Source organism: Rhincodon typus, chromosome 26, assembly GCF_021869965.1.
Source record: "Rhincodon typus isolate 14 chromosome 26, sRhiTyp1.1, whole genome shotgun sequence".
Lineage (NCBI taxonomy): Eukaryota > Metazoa > Chordata > Chondrichthyes > Orectolobiformes > Rhincodontidae > Rhincodon > Rhincodon typus.
The window spans coordinates 23,523,968-23,540,870 of NC_063357.1; the positions used below are offsets into that span (position 1 = coordinate 23,523,968).

Genomic DNA, 16,903 nt, shown 5'->3' on the forward strand with positions numbered 1-16,903 from the left:
ATATTCAAGGTTGACATAAATTTTTAATCAGTAAGGCAATTAGGAATTATGGGGAAATGGTAGGAAAGTGGTAGTCAGGATTATCACCCCAACCATGATCTCGTGGAATAGTGAAGCTGATTTGATGGGCTGAATGGCCTACTTTTGCTCCTTCATCTTATGCTCTTAATTCATTACGTTTTAACCACGTTCTGTAGTCATAGTGTATAAAATATGTGTAACTGTGTGCTTGCCTTTTCAGTGACTTTTTAAAATAATTGAAAATTGTGGTTTTGCAGGTATGCTTGTTTACATTTCATGTAAGTAAAATCCCTCAATACAGTAAAAAAAGTCGCAATCAACTATTATCGAACTGGTTACTTAATATCAATTCTTATAGATGTTGGTTGCATAGATCTTGTTCCCAAGTAATAGGATAATATGAAATTGTTTTCATATCTTAACAAAAATTGTTTTACAATTAGTGTTTGGCATGTACCTCCAAATAAGAAAACATGTAGAAATAGTAATCACAGATCTTCTACAAAAGAAAAACTTATAAATACATTTGTTTTTAAATATTCCATGGCCAAATGAACCCAGTAACGAAGTATTTTTTTCTAAGCTACTTATGCTTTTTTGATCTTGAAACGAGAGGTGAGGGTGCATTACTTGATGCAACATAGGCTGGTGAAATTCCCCAGAACCATGTCCTCCAAAAAAATTCTAATGTGTTTTAAACTAACAAATGGAAAGTTTTTAAAAGTTTTGGTGAAATAATCTTGGGAGAGTAACCTTACAGTTCTATTTGTGAGACTTTAGTCCTGGTTAGCTTCTTAAAGGGAATATGCAATATTGTTATATTTATTCTTCATTTTTGCAGTATGCTAATGTGATAGCTACAATGATTGATTGCTGAGCTCAAGCAGGTTTTTGGTTTGTTGAGAATGTAGGGATCTAAGTTTTCTGTAAAAGGGTAATTAATGTGAAGTTAAAGGTGTGATGAATTTAATACAAGTATTGGTTATACTGCAGTTTGGTACTGTGCACAGTCCTGGTTGTCAATTAAAAGGAATATATTGGTGCCATAAAAGTACAGTGAAGACTTAGAAGAACTCCATTTTAGGTATGCTAACTCAAAGTGTCAACATTTGGGATATTTGTATTTGGAAGTAATTTGATGTTTTAAAAACTACGTAAAGCTCAGAGCATAATTTAACATGGGGGGAAGAAAAATAGAATTTACATGGACTAACTGTTTTGGTAAGTTGAATATTTTCAATTTTACAGGGTTGAGCGATCTACTGATCAAGTCATCAAACCAGTCAATGTTGAAGCCTTGTCAAAATGGGTGGGAAAAATTCCGCACGAGGTAGTTCGTGAAATGCCAGTGATTGCACCTATGTTAGCAAAGCTTGGATATGATCCATATGCAAATCCACCCAATTATGGAAAACCAGATCCAGCAGTTATTGAAAACACTAAAAGGGTAGGTGTAAGAGTTTAAATGTCCGGAACATCCTTTCCAAACAACTTAGTTTATGATTGCCCGTGTCAGAAAATAGTTGAGGAAAACCTATTTTTTTTTTTCAATTATTTCCAAACCCATACAAGGTTGATCAGTTCAGTCGTCTTTTTTTTTTGCTTCTCTAGCTACTGGTACTTGCAGTAATTTGCTTTTTTTTGAAATTAAAGAAGTTGGCTTATGGGAGTAGATGCAATGTTTTTGTGTGTGAATAGAAAACCAAAGAATTGCAGGCATTTTTTTTTCCCTAATAGCCCCGTTCAGAGAAACTGAACTTTGTACAGAAGGAAAATTTTTGTTCCTTTTTCTAGCAACTTCTGTTAATTGACACTGAACTAACTAAGGAAGCTTTGTGTATCCTGAATAAAATATGTAAATGTGCTTTATATGTGCAGAAAATTGTCACAATCAAGCCGTACAAATTAGTGTTTCCTTTTGTCTAGTTAATTCTAAACCAGTGGTTATCAGGCAATTACAAAATATTATTGTAATACTCTAGTTCTAAAATATCAAGTAATGTTGACCTGTTTCCTGTTCATCTTCTAGAATATGACTTCAATTAGTTTACTGTAGTATTGAAAAAAAATCATGTACAACAATATGTTCTTTCTACTGTGGACGTAATGCTTGTTCTCGAATGCGGCCACAATTTTTTTTTAAGTATTCCTATTTACATGCTGGTTTGTACTACAGTATTTTAAATGTGTTGATGAGATTCTCATGTACAAGTATACCTTAAAAAATTCTATGAAATATTTTAAAATTCAGAAATGCAACACCTCTTATTTTTAAACTGCGTTTACACTTATTGCAATTATCTTAAGTCACTGAAAAATGTAGGAAAATTATTTTAAATTTGTTTTAAAATTGATAAATCTGCAATTTATACTTGAGAAACTTCTCATGAAGGTTGCACACCTCTTATTCTAAAATGGCTTAAAAACGATGTTGAAATTTTGAAATGGTTATTATACACAGCTCAGTTCTTTGCATACAAGTTTACCATTTGTTTCTCTAAGAAATTGAAGATTTTTGTTATTCAAATGCTGACATTTTCTGGTCTCGCCTTTTTTGCTTCTTTAAACCTGTCTCTTAAGTATGAATTTAGAATTCTGTTCAAAATGGTTATGTTCCATGTAATATTTTAAGGAACACTCTCATTTCCTCCAGTGGTGATGAAATGTTGACAGTAAAGTAAAATCACTTGTATAACTTGTGGTTTACACTGCTATCTTTTTTCAATGTTAGTTAAATTGTTGAAAAATCTATATCAGGTAGGTGATAGAACTTTCCCTCTGAATAATCTGGTGGGTAAACCATGCTTTGATATGTTTTGATGCTCTCTAAACATGATACAATGTAATATAATACTTTTAAATTTATTGAAATTGTAACCTTTAATTGTGAAAGATGGACTTGATAGGATATGGAGAAAAGCACTAGAGTTTTTTTTGTAACGTTGGAGTAAAATACATGTTGGTGTATGTGCAATCATTTAAAAGATTATTTGCTACTTATATGGTAACCTTAACCACTGATTTGTCTTATTGCCTGTACTGCCCCAATAAATAATTCCATATAACTAATCATTGTCAAACTTTGATGCTTAGTTTCAAAGTTGACATACATCCTTTCTGAAATGTGCAATTCCCTGTTTATCTTTTACCATAGTGACTGTCACCTGAAATGTTTCTTAAACTGTAACAAGGATGGCAGATGCATCAGAAAGCAAAAAAATGTTCTGCACTGCATCATTATGCATTATAAGTTTACCTTTCCACTATTAAACATTTTGAGAAAAGATTTTAAGAACCAATTGAAGACCATTCAGTATTTCAGCTTTCTACTAAATCAAAGGATATTACTGCCTTAGTGAAAATCCAGGTTGTGCATTTTTATGATTGTCTGATAAATGTTTTAAAGAATTGTATTAGCATTTAAATCTGTAAACTATTCGTTGTGTGCTATGTACATGTGGGAATCTGGGAAAAGATTTAGTTAAAATGTTCAGAAAGTATAACCCATGATAATTATGATTAATTGTATGAAATCATACTGTAATGTTTTTCTCTTTGTATCGTGCAATTTCTCAAAAAATAAAGTGAGAAAAATGTTCAACTGCTTCATTTTTTAAAAGAGCTATTTTCACCTGCCCGATCAAACTGCTTAAATTGCTTGTTCATAAATACCATTTGATTTTTGGCAAGAGAAATCTCTTGGAATTGTAAAATAATTCAGTTACAGTGAATGTTTTGCCAGAGTTAATGCTTTTTCAGCTATAAGAATGCACCTTTATAAAAAACCTGTATTAGTTAAGAATATGTCTGCCAAAGAAATTGTACACCAAAATGGTACAAGAAAAATTTATCCACTGTTACAAAAGGAAATAGCTCAGTTGCCATTTTTAGATGCTTCTGATCAGAAAAATCCTTTTGTATGAATTTGGTATGGATCTCAATTTAATTGCCTTAATGCTGTTGCAGAGGTAATACATTTTCTTGCTATATTAGAGGACCTTTGTATATATTGTATAACACTGTTTTTCACCAGCAATTGTACCAAAGCCCATAAAACATTGTAACTGACTTGCCATCAAAGCCCGGTTTTTCCATTGACTACTAAGGTTTATTTGTGATATCTTGTGCGCTTCATGGAAAAATTAAGTTTCGATTTTGGAAAAACCGCTTACCGGGGAAAAGTGTCCTTGTTGTCGTTGTGGCACTTGGCTGTCAGCATGCCCCAAACAAGAGTCTGCACCTTCAGGTCGAGGAGAGAAAGTGTTGGAGCAGAGCTCAAGACAAATATTTAATGTAAATGCGACTATAAAGAATATCCTTTTAATGTTGTTTGGTCTCTGAATACCTTTTAATGTTTCTTCTCCACACAGTCTCCCTTACTGAGGAGAGCTATATCATAATGAATTGGTCTAATGGGCAGCTCTGTTCAGTGGAGCACAAGTTGTTAGGCATTGCCTAGAGGATGCTCGCTATGATGAGGCAGTTTAAGAAGTAATCAGTAGGTGTTTATAAAGCTGGTTTTAAAAATTAATGAAAAATGTCCAAAAATCTTCCTCCTGGCCACGTTATCCCACAACACTCCCTCTAGACCATAAAAGAATCAATCTAGTAATTGCAGGTGTATACAACTTTTTGCAGTTTACGTTAATATATAAATTAGAAAGTTCATTTTAGAAAGGTAAATTAGCAATGATCCCATACTTCAAAAGCACATGTCTACCTGCCATTTTTATGCCTGACCTGAAATTCTTTTTCCTATACTTTCTCATAGGAATATAACTCATTCAAGGCTAAAGAGCCTACGCAAATGTGATTTTGGAGACATAAAAGTTTGTAGAGATACTCTTGGAAATGAGTAGTTCAAAGAGTATCCTGTCTGCATAGATAACTAGTATGCTTCCTCTGCTTGTTTACAGAATTGAAGGTAGCCTTGTGATATGGGTTTGTAATTGGTCACAATATAAAGGATACTTTCTTTGATTTCCAGGAATAGATAGGTGGTGTTTTTCAAATCTACTGGAGCTTAACTTCTCACCTACTATTAATGTCTTCCTGTAGGCTCCTATAGAATGCTGTGTTAATCTGAAAATGCACTTGTGAACTCAAGGTACTAATGATTGCATAGCACATCATTTTCAAGAGAAAATCTGCTGAAGGTGGAGTAATTGCCCTTCTGCACTTTTATCCTTTGGACTTCATCTTTTCGTTTGTCATTCTTTAATTCTACTTCGGCTTGTTGGCTATTGTATTTTATTTGGAGTGATTTCTGCTTTGTGCAGTGGAGGAGTGGTTGTTGGTGGTGGGTTGCAGAATTCAGTATTCAAATTGTCCAAAACATGTTGAACTCTGGCCCTAAGTTCAGATCAGGAAGAAATGCTCATTGTAGTTTTGTGGCTTACAATTATGATTAGTGCAACTTGATTTGCTTACTATTGTACGATATTTCACAGACTGTTGGTCTTCTTGATCTGCTAAGTGATTCTTGCTGCAAAGGAACAAAGAGTGCATTTTGTTTTGTATTAGTTTGCAAACTGATTCAAGTTAGTTGAACAATGATTTTACAATGTAAACGTAGAATAATAGCTCTTTATATAACTACTTTTATACTGTTTTTCCACATAATCTTGTTCCTAGGCATTATTCCAGAATGCTGCCTTCCTTGTTCCCCTGCAAAAATTGACTAAAAAGCCATATTTTCTGACAGTGTAGGTAAAATTTTTATATTAATGGCATTAACAGAGCTTTGAAGGCCAAACTACATTGATGTGTCAATGTTATTTAATTTAGTTTCCAGTGCTGCTTTACCTTGTGCTTCAAGCCAATGCTGACACCTGCCAATTGAGGCATTGTCTGGATTTTCCCTGGTTTGTAGGAGTCTTCATGTTCAATGTCCATGAGGCTGCTTGCTCTTATCTCTAAGGCTCATCAACCTCATTTACTGTAACATTCCTTCATTTGCATTTGTACAGAGTAGGTTCTCCAATACAGCTCTTCATTCTAGACTGGTGTTTTCTCTCTCACTGTCAAAGTCACGTAGTCAGTTACATCATTCTGATTTTCTATGAATCTCATTCTCCCACAACACCCCTAAGTTTCTCTGTGCTTGGTCTACGTTATTCAAGTAGTTTATTTTTGCTTACTTAGTCTTTGTAATCATTACATCATTATTACTGATATCACTGTTATCACCATTTTCTTCATCTTTTCTCTCCATTTTACCCAAGCCCGAATGCAAAGGTATGTTTGGATTGAAGTTGAGTTTTAAAACTGGTACATCCATTTTTTACAACCTCCTCATTGACCATTCAATTGGCGATTACGTATTATTCAGAGTTGCTCTGCAACAGTATTCCCAGTTTGGACCCTTGTGAATCGGAGACTTCACAGTCTTGATTGCTGTCTCCGCCTCTCAGTTTGATTTAAGGGTGGAGTGGAGAACCTGTCACCCGGTTGAAATTGAATCAGAGATAGTAGGAACTGCAGATGCTGGAGAATCAGAGACAACAAGGTGCAGGGCTGGATGAACACAGCAGGCCAAGCAGCATCATAGGAGCAGAGAGGCTGACGTTTTGGGCCTAGACCCCTCATCAGAAAAAGCTTTTTCTGATGAAGGGTCTCGGCCCGAAAGGTCAGCCTCTCTGCTCCTATGATGCTGCTTGGCCTGCTGTGTTCATCCAGCCCTGCACCTTGTTGTCTCTGTCACCCGGTTGATGCCTGTTTCCAAAGTGAATGTCTGAAATTCTCATCCTTGAAATGTTTGATATTAATTTTAGGAAACAGTGTATTTCAAAGATCACTTTTTGTGCTCTGATCAGTGATTCTGAATGAAGTCTTGCCACTTCGATCCATGTTGATTGTTGTGCTTTTGCTTCCATTTTATCATATCTAGGTGTCCCCATGGACTTTCTGGGGAATTTCTCTTTGTGTAGACTTCAGTATAGCCATTTCATGGTCGTAAACCAACAAGTCTGAGACTGTTGTCCAGTGTTCGTTCTGTTTGTAGTATCTTTTAAGTTCTTGGTCTTTTGGACGATATTCAAACCACGCAGACCCAGTTTTTTTTGTTTTTTTTTTATTCATTTAATGTGATGAGGGCGTCGCTGGTTAGGCAGCATTTATGGCCCATCCCTAATTGCCCAGAGGGTGGTTCAGAGTCAACCACATTGCTGTAGGTCTGGAGCCAGACCAGGTGAGGATGGCAGTTTCCTTCTCTAAAGGACATTAGTGAACCAGATGGGTTTTTTCCGACAATCGGCAACGGATTCATGGTCGTTATTACGTTCTTAATTCCAGATATTTTTATTGAATTCAAATTTCACCATCTGTTATGGTGGGATTTGAACCCGGGTCCCCACAAAGTTATCTGGGTCAACAGTCCTGCGATAATTATGGTAGCCCATTGCCTCTCCTTCTCACTCTCTCCTTGTTATATTTTTGAGCTGCAGAAATTTGTCTGAATTTATCCTCTCTTGCTGTTGGTTTTAGCTGCAGAATAATACTTTCTACCTCTACAAGAATTCAATGCACTGCTGCCCTCGAGTGTCTCTGTTGTTACTTGCACTTTGCTGGGAACATAGGCTGATGAGATACAATTATAGTAGTCAAAGTCTGAATCTTTGTATGGTAGAGACATTTTTAAGATTTCTTTTAATCCCAAAAGCATTCCCAAAGGCTTGTGGTCTACCTTGACCTGGAATTTCAATTCCTTTGCACATTCCTGTGTAAGTACAAATCTTCCTTTTGATTGGTTGCATACCCATGTTTAGTCTCCAATAAAGTTCTGCCAGTTTTCAGTCAAATATGAATTGCTGTTTATCCTGTGGGTGATGAATGTCATACTACTATTGTGAATAAGGCTGGATTGTAATCTGCTAGAACATTAATAGAAGGTAACTTTTAATCTTTTCAAAAGCTGCAGTCTGTTTCTGATTCCAATACCATATGGCTTTTTTCAAAAGATCGGAGTTCAGTACGACTGGCTAAGTTGGAGATAAACTGTCTAATTTGCATTACCATATGGAAGAAGCCCTGTACTACATAAATGGACTTTATTCCTTGTCTTGCGTGGATCCATTGTGATGTCTTGTTTTTAAATAAGATATTATAATCCTAGAAATGTAATCATCATTCTAAAGAATTAGTGTTTCTCGTTTAATGCAAGGTCTGCATTCTGCAGTGTTGTTAGCATATCACTAACCTGATCTGTGCCTCCTCCTCTTTGCCATGCACTAGGATATCATCTTGTAAAACAAATTATTTGCTATTTCTCTTCTAGATTTGAGACGTTGATATAGATTCTGAAGCAATACTACCCAAAGAGTTGGATAAATGTAGGCAGAATCGTTGATTCTCAGTTTAAGGGTTTCTGTCAGAACTTGCTGTTGGCATCCTGTTTTGTGAAAAATGATGCCAATTTCACCAAATTATTCATTATCAATGAAACTGAATGCATTTCCCCCCTCGGTCCTTTGTTTAAACAAATGAGATCCGCACAGTCTCACTTTGTCTTGGGAACAGTTATTAGCCCTGAGCACCTTTTATGTCGATTCTTGTGACATAACCCTGCTTTCAATCAGGCTGTTCACCTGAGATCTTACCTTTTCCATTAAAGGATAATGAATTTTCTGTGCAAGCAGATGGGTATAGCATCTTCTTGCAGAGTAATGCAATACTTCTGCTTCAATTTGTCTGGGCCTTTAAATAGCTTTGGAGATTCTTGCTGAAATTCTGTCCCATATTCATTCTGAAGTATTGTATCCAGACAGATCTAGATGAATATATATATTTCTGCTCAACAATGAGATATTCTGATTCCTTTTAATGTATCCAGTGTTTCACTGATATTTTGTGACAAAGCTTTGTGGTGATTTGTCTGCATGCTTGAAGATCTGTATCTCCTGGACCTTGGAGTTTTATGTTTCCTGGTCTGGCTTCAACCGTAACAAATTGTCAACCAATATGGAGATAGTTGTTCCTATGTTGAGTTTAAATTCTCTCTTTCTTAGTCTTATACCTTCAAGTTGATTGTCCAGAATCTGTTTTGATTCTGACCTACCTTGAACCTTTTGTTCTGGATCTTCAACTACTTGAATTGTTTTCTTGTTTTACAATTTCCATTTCTGTGGAAATCTTTCTTCTGCGGGACCTTGTTTTTCAGGCAAAGAAAATGTCACTGTTGTTAACTTGCAATATTTTCTAGTTTCTTAACTGGTCGCAGTTTTAAAGCATACAGCTCCCAGCTGGATATTTGTTTTTTGTGATTCTGTTTGCAGTTATACTTTGTATAAGCTAATATGGTGGATTATGTTGATTCTTTCTCTTGCTGCTGTTTGGCAAACTTTCGGGAGGATGATAATGCCAATGTTGGGCCTACCCATCAACTGTGTTGAAAGAATTTCCAATGTAGATCCATGACAGAACAACTTTGGGCCCTGATATTTGCTTGCATAGTGAATTGCATTGCTTGTTACCAATATTAACTCCGCCTTGGACTAAAGAATGTCTGAAATTCTCATCCCTTTCACTAGCCACTATGTGGCCTCTAATTCATTCTTCAACGCACAGTACTTGCAGCATCCTGATGAATGATATAAAGCTGTTCAAAAGACTTCTGTTGATTCTCTCATGCTGAGATTGCTGATTTGAATCTCATACATTCTATCGCTAACTTACTTTCTAGGCTGAATTTTGTGTCAAATAGTTTAATCAGTGCAGAATGCTGGATAGTGCGTTGTTCCATGCTTTGCCTTACAAGAACATCATCAGCAAGTGGACCTATATCATATAAAAACGTTGACTTGATGTTTCTGCTCGTATGTTTTAAGCCTTAAGCTGTTCTACAGCAGTGGAACTGTGGCTTCTAGAGCTTGCTCATCTGCCCTTGTTGCAGGCCTTTTGGACTATCAAATCATTGACATAATGGTTAGGTCTCTATCAAGGCTACCATTCATACTGTCAAAGCTGACTGATCAGAGTGAACATTCAGTTTTTTTCCTCTTTACTGTCAAGGTGTTCTGATTAGCTTTTCCTCAACAGAGCATTGCTGGTCTGTGGTTAAGCTTTGAAGTCTTCCAAGATTGAATTTCCTGCTCTTTCTCCAGCACTATATTTTTGCCTGCCTTTTGGAACTCTCCCTCTTCAACTGCGCCCTTGGATACGGTTTTAACTTCAGATCCTGGCTCTGGACTTTTTTTCTTAGCTGCCACCAAGCATTTTCTTGTGTTTTAGGCTATTACTGCTACCTCTAGAGATACTGGTCAGGAGTATTTTGGGTTGTGTGGGTATATACACATGCTGTCTTTTGAGGTTACTTGCTCTTCTCCCTCTCTCCCTCTCTCCCTCTCCCCTCTCCCTCTCTCCCTCTCTCTCTCATTGTCTGTGACCAACCCCAACCGTGCCCCGGTTCACCTGTGGTGCAGTTGTCAACCCATGTCTTTATTACCTCTAGACTTGCCTACTTCACTGTGCTCCTGGCCGGCCTCCCATGGTCTGTCCAAAATTCTGTTCATTTCTTAACTGGCACCAAGTCCTGTTCACCCTTCATCCTTTTTTGTTAACCTACATCAGCTCACGATTTAAGCAACATTTGAGTGGGGAGAGGAGGAGAAAGAGTGAGAGCAGAGTCAAGAGTGCTCAGAATTTCAAATCTGCTTCCTATCTAGCGAAATGGTAGCATAACGGTTACGTGACTGGATTAGCAATCTGTAGCCCTGGACTTGTGCTCTGGAGACTTGAATTCAAATGACCTTCCCTCCAAATAGGATCAAGAAAGAGTTGTTCACTTATAATTACAGTGTTCCGACCTGTTCTCAATTCTGCTAGAGAACAAAGTAGTCTACCTGCATGTAACAAAATCTGAACAATGTTTAGGTTTAAACTGGTAAGTGGCAACTATCATTTGTACATGAAAGTGTCAAGTAATTACTATCCAGAACAAGAGAATCTAACCATCTGACTTTCAATGGAATTACCATTACTGAATCCCACTGTGTCAACATCCAGGAGTTATAATTGACCAAAAACTTAACTGGACCAACCATATATCCAAGTGCTCATAGCTAAAAGAGCAGGCCATTGGCTGTGAAATCTGCAGTGAGGAACTTCCCTCCCGATTCCCCAAAGCCTGTTCACTTGCCTACAAGGCATAAGGCAGGAATGCAATAGAATACTGTCCACTTGCTTGGATGGGCACCAATAACACTTGAGAAACACAACACCATTCAGGACAAAGTAGACCATTTGATTGACACCCCACCCAACACCTTAAACATTAATTCCCTCACCTACCAACACTGTGGTAGCAGTATGCACCACCTGGAAGATGCGTTGCAGCAATGGCTAAAGATGCATAGGAATGCTACCATTTGTACATTCTTCAAGCTACGTACTGGCCTGACTTGTTTAATATATTTGTTCTTTCTCGGTTGCTGAGTCAAACCCCGTAATTCTTCCCTACACATACCACGTTCCCTGCAACAATTCAAGAAGGCAGCTCACCACCACGTTTAATGGTAATTTGGTAGAGGGATGAGCAGCAAGTGCTGGCCTTGCAGTGACACCTACGTCCAGCGATGGAATTTTAAATACCACAAGTATGAAAAATTAGAATACATGTCTGTCTATCTCAAACCTTTCGTACCAGTATATTATTTTAATATTTCACAACAATCTTTTGAAGTTATAGTGATAGAAAGTAGGCTGGGGGAAGGTTCATGTGAAGCACAACTACTGGCAGGTACTGGTTGGCTGAATGGCCTGATTCTATGATGTACATTGATTTAGGTACAGCTTATCACCTCAAAAGTGATACTGGGGTTTAGGCCTTGTAATCACCAATTATGGCAGTTGTTCCACTGTGTATATGTGAGAGTTGTGCCATCCTGTTGGATGTGTGCCTGCCACTTCCTTGAAATGTACATTTTTGGAAGCTTTGAATTATGTTTTTCCCTCCATTAACGCAATTATAATTTATTGATTTCTTTAAAACTGCACTTATATACTTCGATTTTGACAATAGATTTAACATTTTTGTGCATTGATTTGGGCAATTTTATGCTTTTGTCAGGACTTTGGGGATACATCCAAAAGAGTTGGTAGAGGTTCATTGTTAGCATTAGCTATCTCCTAGCATTGATTTTTCCATGATGAGTTGGTGATTAAATTTCTCTTTCTGCATCATTCAGGTCTTTAATGGCTGGTAAACCAGGGGTAGAACATCTGCTTTTGGAATGGAGAGATCAATTGAGTGATAAAATATGGATTTTTTTTTTCCAAGAATGACAACACTTCAGGTTTTGCTTGATCTAATCTGGCTAGATTATTATTGAAGCATTTTCAAAATACGTTAATATGCTGGAGATCAGCTAGCACTAATATAAGTAAATTGCATTTCCACCTTCCTTTACAAAAAAATGCCCAGTGTCTTAACTTTAATTCTTGAATAAGATGAAGGCTGCAGTACTGGCTGGAGACACTCCAGCTGGACTAGAACTTGGATTGGAGAACGCCTGGTGGCTTAACCATTTAAAGATACTGGACCACTGAGTTATACAGAGAGCCTCAGATTTGATTATTCAGTTCCAAATGGGATTCCAGGTGTTAGTGTTGACCATTGACTGCTGGTCTAAGGAGGCTGAACACTTCCTTGTTTCCTCTTGGGATCGCTATCCTATAGCGTGTTTGAAGTTCAGCTGAGGAATATATGGCTGACATTAATCTTCCATAGTTCTTAATAACTTGTCAGCACTCGCTGTTTTTAAACTTGCCTGCAAACAAATGTCCAGGGAGTAGCAGTAAGCCGGCAGTAGTTCATTTAGAAAACGTTGTTGATCCTATATTGTGGTAACTCGTATTTTGTTGTTGATATCAATTTTGCTCTTTTTAGCTGTGTTTGTAATTGGTAGTGCCAGTTATTGCTTGCATTGATGAGCGATTATGTAGCACAGGTTGGGCTCTTGTGGCTCAGTGATCGTGTCCCTACCTCTGAGCCTGGAAACCCATGTTCAAGTCCAGCGTGCTCCAGAGGTTGTATTAACATTTGTACAGGTTGATTAGAATACATCTACATAGCGCAGGTAATCACGCCTTATCAGTAGTATACAGCTGAGATAACTGAAATAGTTAGACTCAATATGATATACAGCCTATGTTATTCATAATCTATTGGAATGGCAAATTATGCAAGAATTAATTCCCTGATGTAACACTTTCCTGCAATAACTGTAATCGAGATCAGCGAGCGGCAGAGGTTAACTTTGTCACTGCATAGATTGCCCAAAACCTAATCCGAAAGTTACTCTGAAACAAAATGATTAAGATCAATTATTTTAGCCAAGCACTGAAAAGCTTATTTAGTTTTGTGTTAATGCTAAGTTTTTGTGATCAAAGTAACAGATATCAGAGACTTTTATATTTATCAGTTTATACAAGAGAACAATTCAAAGGGAGACTATTTGTTTGATATGCATATAAATAGATCTATGGTGTTCTAATATATACTGATCACCCGTTTACTGGGTGATTATTGTGGCACAAACCATATTGCAAGTTAATTTTTTTTTAAATGCTTGGTAAATGTGTGCTTTCATTCAAGTAATTCCCTCTTAAAGCTCATTTAATTCTAAATAAAATGTAATGCCAAACTATTTGCATTATGGATTTATAAAATCAAACAAAGATAGTTGTAGAAAAGAAGCTCAGAACTTGCAAAGTTTTCTTTACACAGGACCAATGAGCCAATATACAATTTACATGGTAAAATATATTGTTGATTAGGGAAAGAGAACCTCTTTCAAGGAAAAGAATTGTCTCAACCGCATTAAGTTTTTTTTAGTTCTTGAAAAGAAAATTGTGATCATGTAATTGGGAAAATTATATCCCATAAATGTGTCATGCTGGAGGATATTTAGCACAAGAGCACAATATTGTGGATACTGGGAATCTGAAATATAAAAAACAGAAAATGTTAGAGGTTTGATAGCATTTGTCAACATTTCATATTGACAACCTTTCATCACAGGGTTTATCACAGATACGATACTTTGCATTATTTTTCAAAGTGTAGAGCCATAAGGGATTAGATTAAAGTTAGATGAATACATTTGTGATACACCTCAGCCATGAAATTATAGAATGGTGGAACAGACTTGAGTCCTGTCTTTTCATTGCTAGGTAATTATTGTGGTTGTTCCTTTTTTGCAAGTCATTGTAGTTCATGGATGAAAGCATTTTAAACATTCAACTTTAAATCTTATTTAAACATTAGCTAAATTATACATCCTGTTATTATTGTACACCTCGCGTTACAGTGCTTTAAAATCTAAAATTGAATTAACGGTATTAAAATTTAAGTTTAAATTTTTTGTGGAGTTAAAGATAAAAGGGATATACTTTTCCTAATATGTTTAATTTTGAATTTTAAATTATTTTTCCACTTCATTCTTTTAGTTTCACTGTATTTACTCATCTTTCTGGTCTTATTTCTTTCCTGGGTTTCTGTCACAGGCCCAATGTTCTTATTTTCACTCTCCTCCCCACGAAGAGAAGTGACAACATTAATGAAGTAAAGTTCAGCATGTACTATCTAAGATGGTTTTATTTGAGGAAATGTAATGTATGCTAAAATAAACTCATTTCTTTTCCCAGGTAATCAAAGGTGACTTTCAACTACCTGCAATTCTGAAAGATCAGCCACAGGTACAGTATTAGGTTGCTTAATGTCAACTGGATTTGCAGTGATGTTTTGGGTTGTTTTAAATTTATTACTGCTTCTGAGTCTATGTTTAAAGTTACAGTGACTAAAGTTAGCCAAACAGCAGCAAATGTTACAGAATCTGGGAAAATAATTGATCAGAAAGAGGTGACCAGTTCGCATGCTTCAGTTAGCCTCATTGCATTTTGTATATAGAACTGTAAAAGGCACGATTCCTGATACTTGCATACAGACCTCTGTCAAGAATGTTAAGGAAGAGGAACAAGTAAGCAACCGAAGAAATGGCAAACATTTTGAAAGTACTGACTATGCTCTAATGATACAAAGATACAAAGGATGTGATTGCAATACAGAGAGTGCAGAGAAGATTCATCAGGATGTTGCCTGGGCTGGAGCCTTAGTAGGGTGGTTAGTAACAGGGGCTACAATTTTAAGATAAGGAGCAGGAGGTTTGAAGAGGATTTCAGGATCCAATTTTTCACCTGACTTGTCCATACTAACCAGATATCCTAAATAAATCTAGTCCCATTTGTCAGCATTTGCCCCATATCCCTCTGAACCCTTCCTATTCATTTACCCATCCAGATGCCTTTTAAATTTCGTAATTTATACCAGCCTCCTTCACTTCCTCTGGCAGTTCATTCCACGTATGTACCTACCTCTTCTGTGTGAAAAAAGTTGCCCCTTAGGTCCCTTTTAAATCTTCCCCCTCTCACCTTAAGCCTGTGCCCTCCTTGTTTTGGACTTACCTATCCTTGGGAAAAGACCGTGACTATTCACCCATTCCATGTCCCTCATCATTTTAACCTGTACAAGGTCACCCCTCAGCCTTTGACATTCCAGGGAAAATAGTTAGTGCCTATTCAGCCTCTCCCTATAGCTCAAACCTCCAACCCTGGCAAAATATTTTTTAAATTTTTTCTGAACCCATTCAAGTTTCACAACAGCACAGAGACCAGAACTGAATGCAATATTCCAAATGTGGCCTAACTAATGTCCTGTACAGCTGCAACATGACCTCCCACCTGGTATACTCAATGCACTGACAAATAACTGCAGGTAAATCAGGGTTCCTCCTGGATAATTGGTAACTGCCCTGGACAGTATAGGTTGAAGGGCGTTTTTGCAGCTGCAAAAGTTGTACGGCTTCATTCCTGCCTTGTTCAGATTACAAAAAAGAAAAAATTAATAAATAGAACCAATGTACGTAATGGAACACACCTAAAAGATAGGGACAATAAAAATCAATTGAATCCCAGTGAGAAAATGGAATGAAAAATTATACTAAAAGTTGGGCTTCCATAGATGAGAAGTATTAAATCAAATATAATCTTTAATAAATGCAATACTTAAGGAGCAGGCATTTTACAAAAAAAGATCAGGACGACTATAAGGAATTTAGAAAATCTACAGTACCGAAGATGAAAACGACACGGAATGTGCAGACGGTGCAGCATTGAGCCAAAAATAAAGTTCATTTTATTTGAAACAAAATTAGTAACATAGTCAACATCCGGATTATGACAGACTAGTAGAAAATATTTTTCAATTTTCAAAGGCGCGGAGGATGTCAAACAAAATTTGATACGAGAACATAAGTGCAATTTAGGATAAATGATCTACACCTTTTGTCGAAGACTTAGCTTTTTAGGAGCATTTTAAATGAAGCCGAGGATTATGAACAGAATTCCAGACTTTAGGGACTAGGCAGTTAAAGACAACGTTGCCAGTCGTCGCACGGGAGAAATCTGGGATTCGCAAGTGCGTTGATACCATGGAGGGAAGGGATGGAGCGAAACAGGAAAATCATTCTCTGACAAGTTCCAGTCTCCTCGCGGTTCGCTAAGAAGCGGCGTCAGTGTGGTGACGAGCACTTCCCGGAACAGGCAGGAAATACGTGAAGGTGTTGTACCTGACGCTGCTGCATCTGCAAAGTGTCAGGTAACAGGCGCATGGAATGTGGGAGGTCGGAGCAAACGAATGAGAAATCAACTGCTTTAAAATACAAGCTGGTGGCAAGCCTGAGGTCCTGTAATCTTTTAGAGACGGCATTAAAGAATACTGCTAGTGATGAAAAAAGAACACAGAGATAGTAGGAACTGCAGATGCTGGTGAATCCGAGACAACAAGGTGCAGGGCTGGATGAACACAGCAGGTCAAGCAGCGTCATAG

General features: G+C 37.0%; 1 protein-coding gene across 5 annotated transcripts in view; it reads left to right on the top strand.

The window, feature by feature from the left end:
* Positions 1 to 16,903, top strand: part of LOC109937108 (protein-tyrosine sulfotransferase 1) — a 95,262-nt gene that overhangs the window by 33,136 nt on the left and 45,223 nt on the right. For all 5 annotated transcript variants that reach the window (XM_048612455.1, XM_048612454.1, XM_048612456.1 and 2 more), the window contains 2 exons: positions 1,270 to 1,468; positions 14,665 to 14,715. In XM_048612455.1, the coding sequence (XP_048468412.1) occupies positions 1,270 to 1,468; positions 14,665 to 14,715 (250 nt within the window). The remainder of the gene's footprint in view (positions 1 to 1,269; positions 1,469 to 14,664; positions 14,716 to 16,903) is intronic.